The 1301-nt window shown below is 40.1% G+C and overlaps 1 protein-coding gene across 1 annotated transcript; it reads left to right on the forward strand.

Annotated features, from left to right (window-relative positions):
• The first annotated feature begins 361 nt into the window (after positions 1–361).
• LOC142169772 (uncharacterized) lies at positions 362–826 on the forward strand. Its single transcript, XM_075231676.1, has one exon. It carries the CDS (start codon positions 362–364, stop codon positions 824–826), a length of 465 nt encoding a protein of 154 aa, XP_075087777.1.
• The last annotated feature ends 475 nt before the right edge of the window (positions 827–1301 follow it).

Raw genomic sequence — 1301 nt, forward strand, 5'->3', positions numbered from 1 at the left:
GATGCTTGTAATATAGTTATTACAAGTGAGTGAGGGATTAAGGTTTTAATTCCTAGGTTGTAATCTGAACTTGCTCGGTTAGTGAAGTTGAAATCCTACAAGTATAGGTCATGGTTTTTAATCTTGTGAGCTAGGAGTTTTCCACGTAAAACTCTGCCGTGTCATTTACTTATCTCTTTTTGTGTGTTCTGTGGGAACCGATAGAGAACCCGATTCTCTATACAGTTTGGTGGACCCTCAGTTTTTATGAATTGGTATCAGAGCAGGTGCTTTCTATCAGGCTAACACCTATAAAGGATCCTCATGGCTGCTCCACCAAACTTTGAAGAAGGTCAATCTACCTATAGACCATCAAGATTCAATGGCCAATACTATGTATGGTGGAAGACAAGGATGCATGATTATCATGGCTAAAGATTCAGAGCTCTGGGACGTTATCTGTGATGGTCCTTTCATTCCCATGAAGACCATTGGTGAACCAAAAGTGACAGTTCCCAAGACAAGGAAGGAGTACAGCGATGCTTATCGCAAGGTTATAGAGAAGAACTTTCAAGCAAAAAAGATCCTCGTCTGTGATATTGGACCAGACGAATACAACAGGATTTCTGCCTGTCAATTTGTCAAGGAGATCTGGGAAGCTCTCCAAATAGCACACGAAGGGATAACTAAAGTCAAGCAGTCAAAAATTGATATGCTAACCACTGAGTATGAACTCTTCAGGATGAAGGATGATGAGTCCATCCAGGACATGTATACTCGCTTCACCTCTATCATCAATGAGCTCCATTCTCTGGGAGAAATCATTCCCAAGGAACAAACTTGTTAGGAAAATACTTAGTGTATTACCTGGTTCCTGGGAAAGCAAAGTAAATGTTATCACAGAGGCAAAGGATCTACAAAAGTTGACCATTGATGAACTCATTAGTAATCTAAAATCTTAAGAAGAAGAAGAAGAAGAAGAAGAAGAAGAAGAAGAAGAAGAAAAAGAAGAAGAAGAAGAAGAATAAGAAGAAGAAGAAGAAGAAGAAGAAGGGTCATGAGAGAATAGAGCCCAAAAGGGAGAAGAACCTAGCCCTCAAGACAGACAACAATGACTTAAATGGTAAGGATGTTGATATGGCTTACCTGACAAAGAGAATTCAGAAGGTGGTTCGCAGAAATGGAGGCATTCCAAAAAGAGGCAGCTCCAGCAAACCAAGAGGATATGACTTATGTCATAAGTGTGGGAAGCCAGGATATTTCATCAAGGATTGTCCTTCCCTTAAGCAAGATCAGTACAATCACAACACAGACAAAGTAGC

Source organism: Nicotiana tabacum, chromosome 15, assembly GCF_000715075.1.
Source record: "Nicotiana tabacum cultivar K326 chromosome 15, ASM71507v2, whole genome shotgun sequence".
Lineage (NCBI taxonomy): Eukaryota > Viridiplantae > Streptophyta > Magnoliopsida > Solanales > Solanaceae > Nicotiana > Nicotiana tabacum.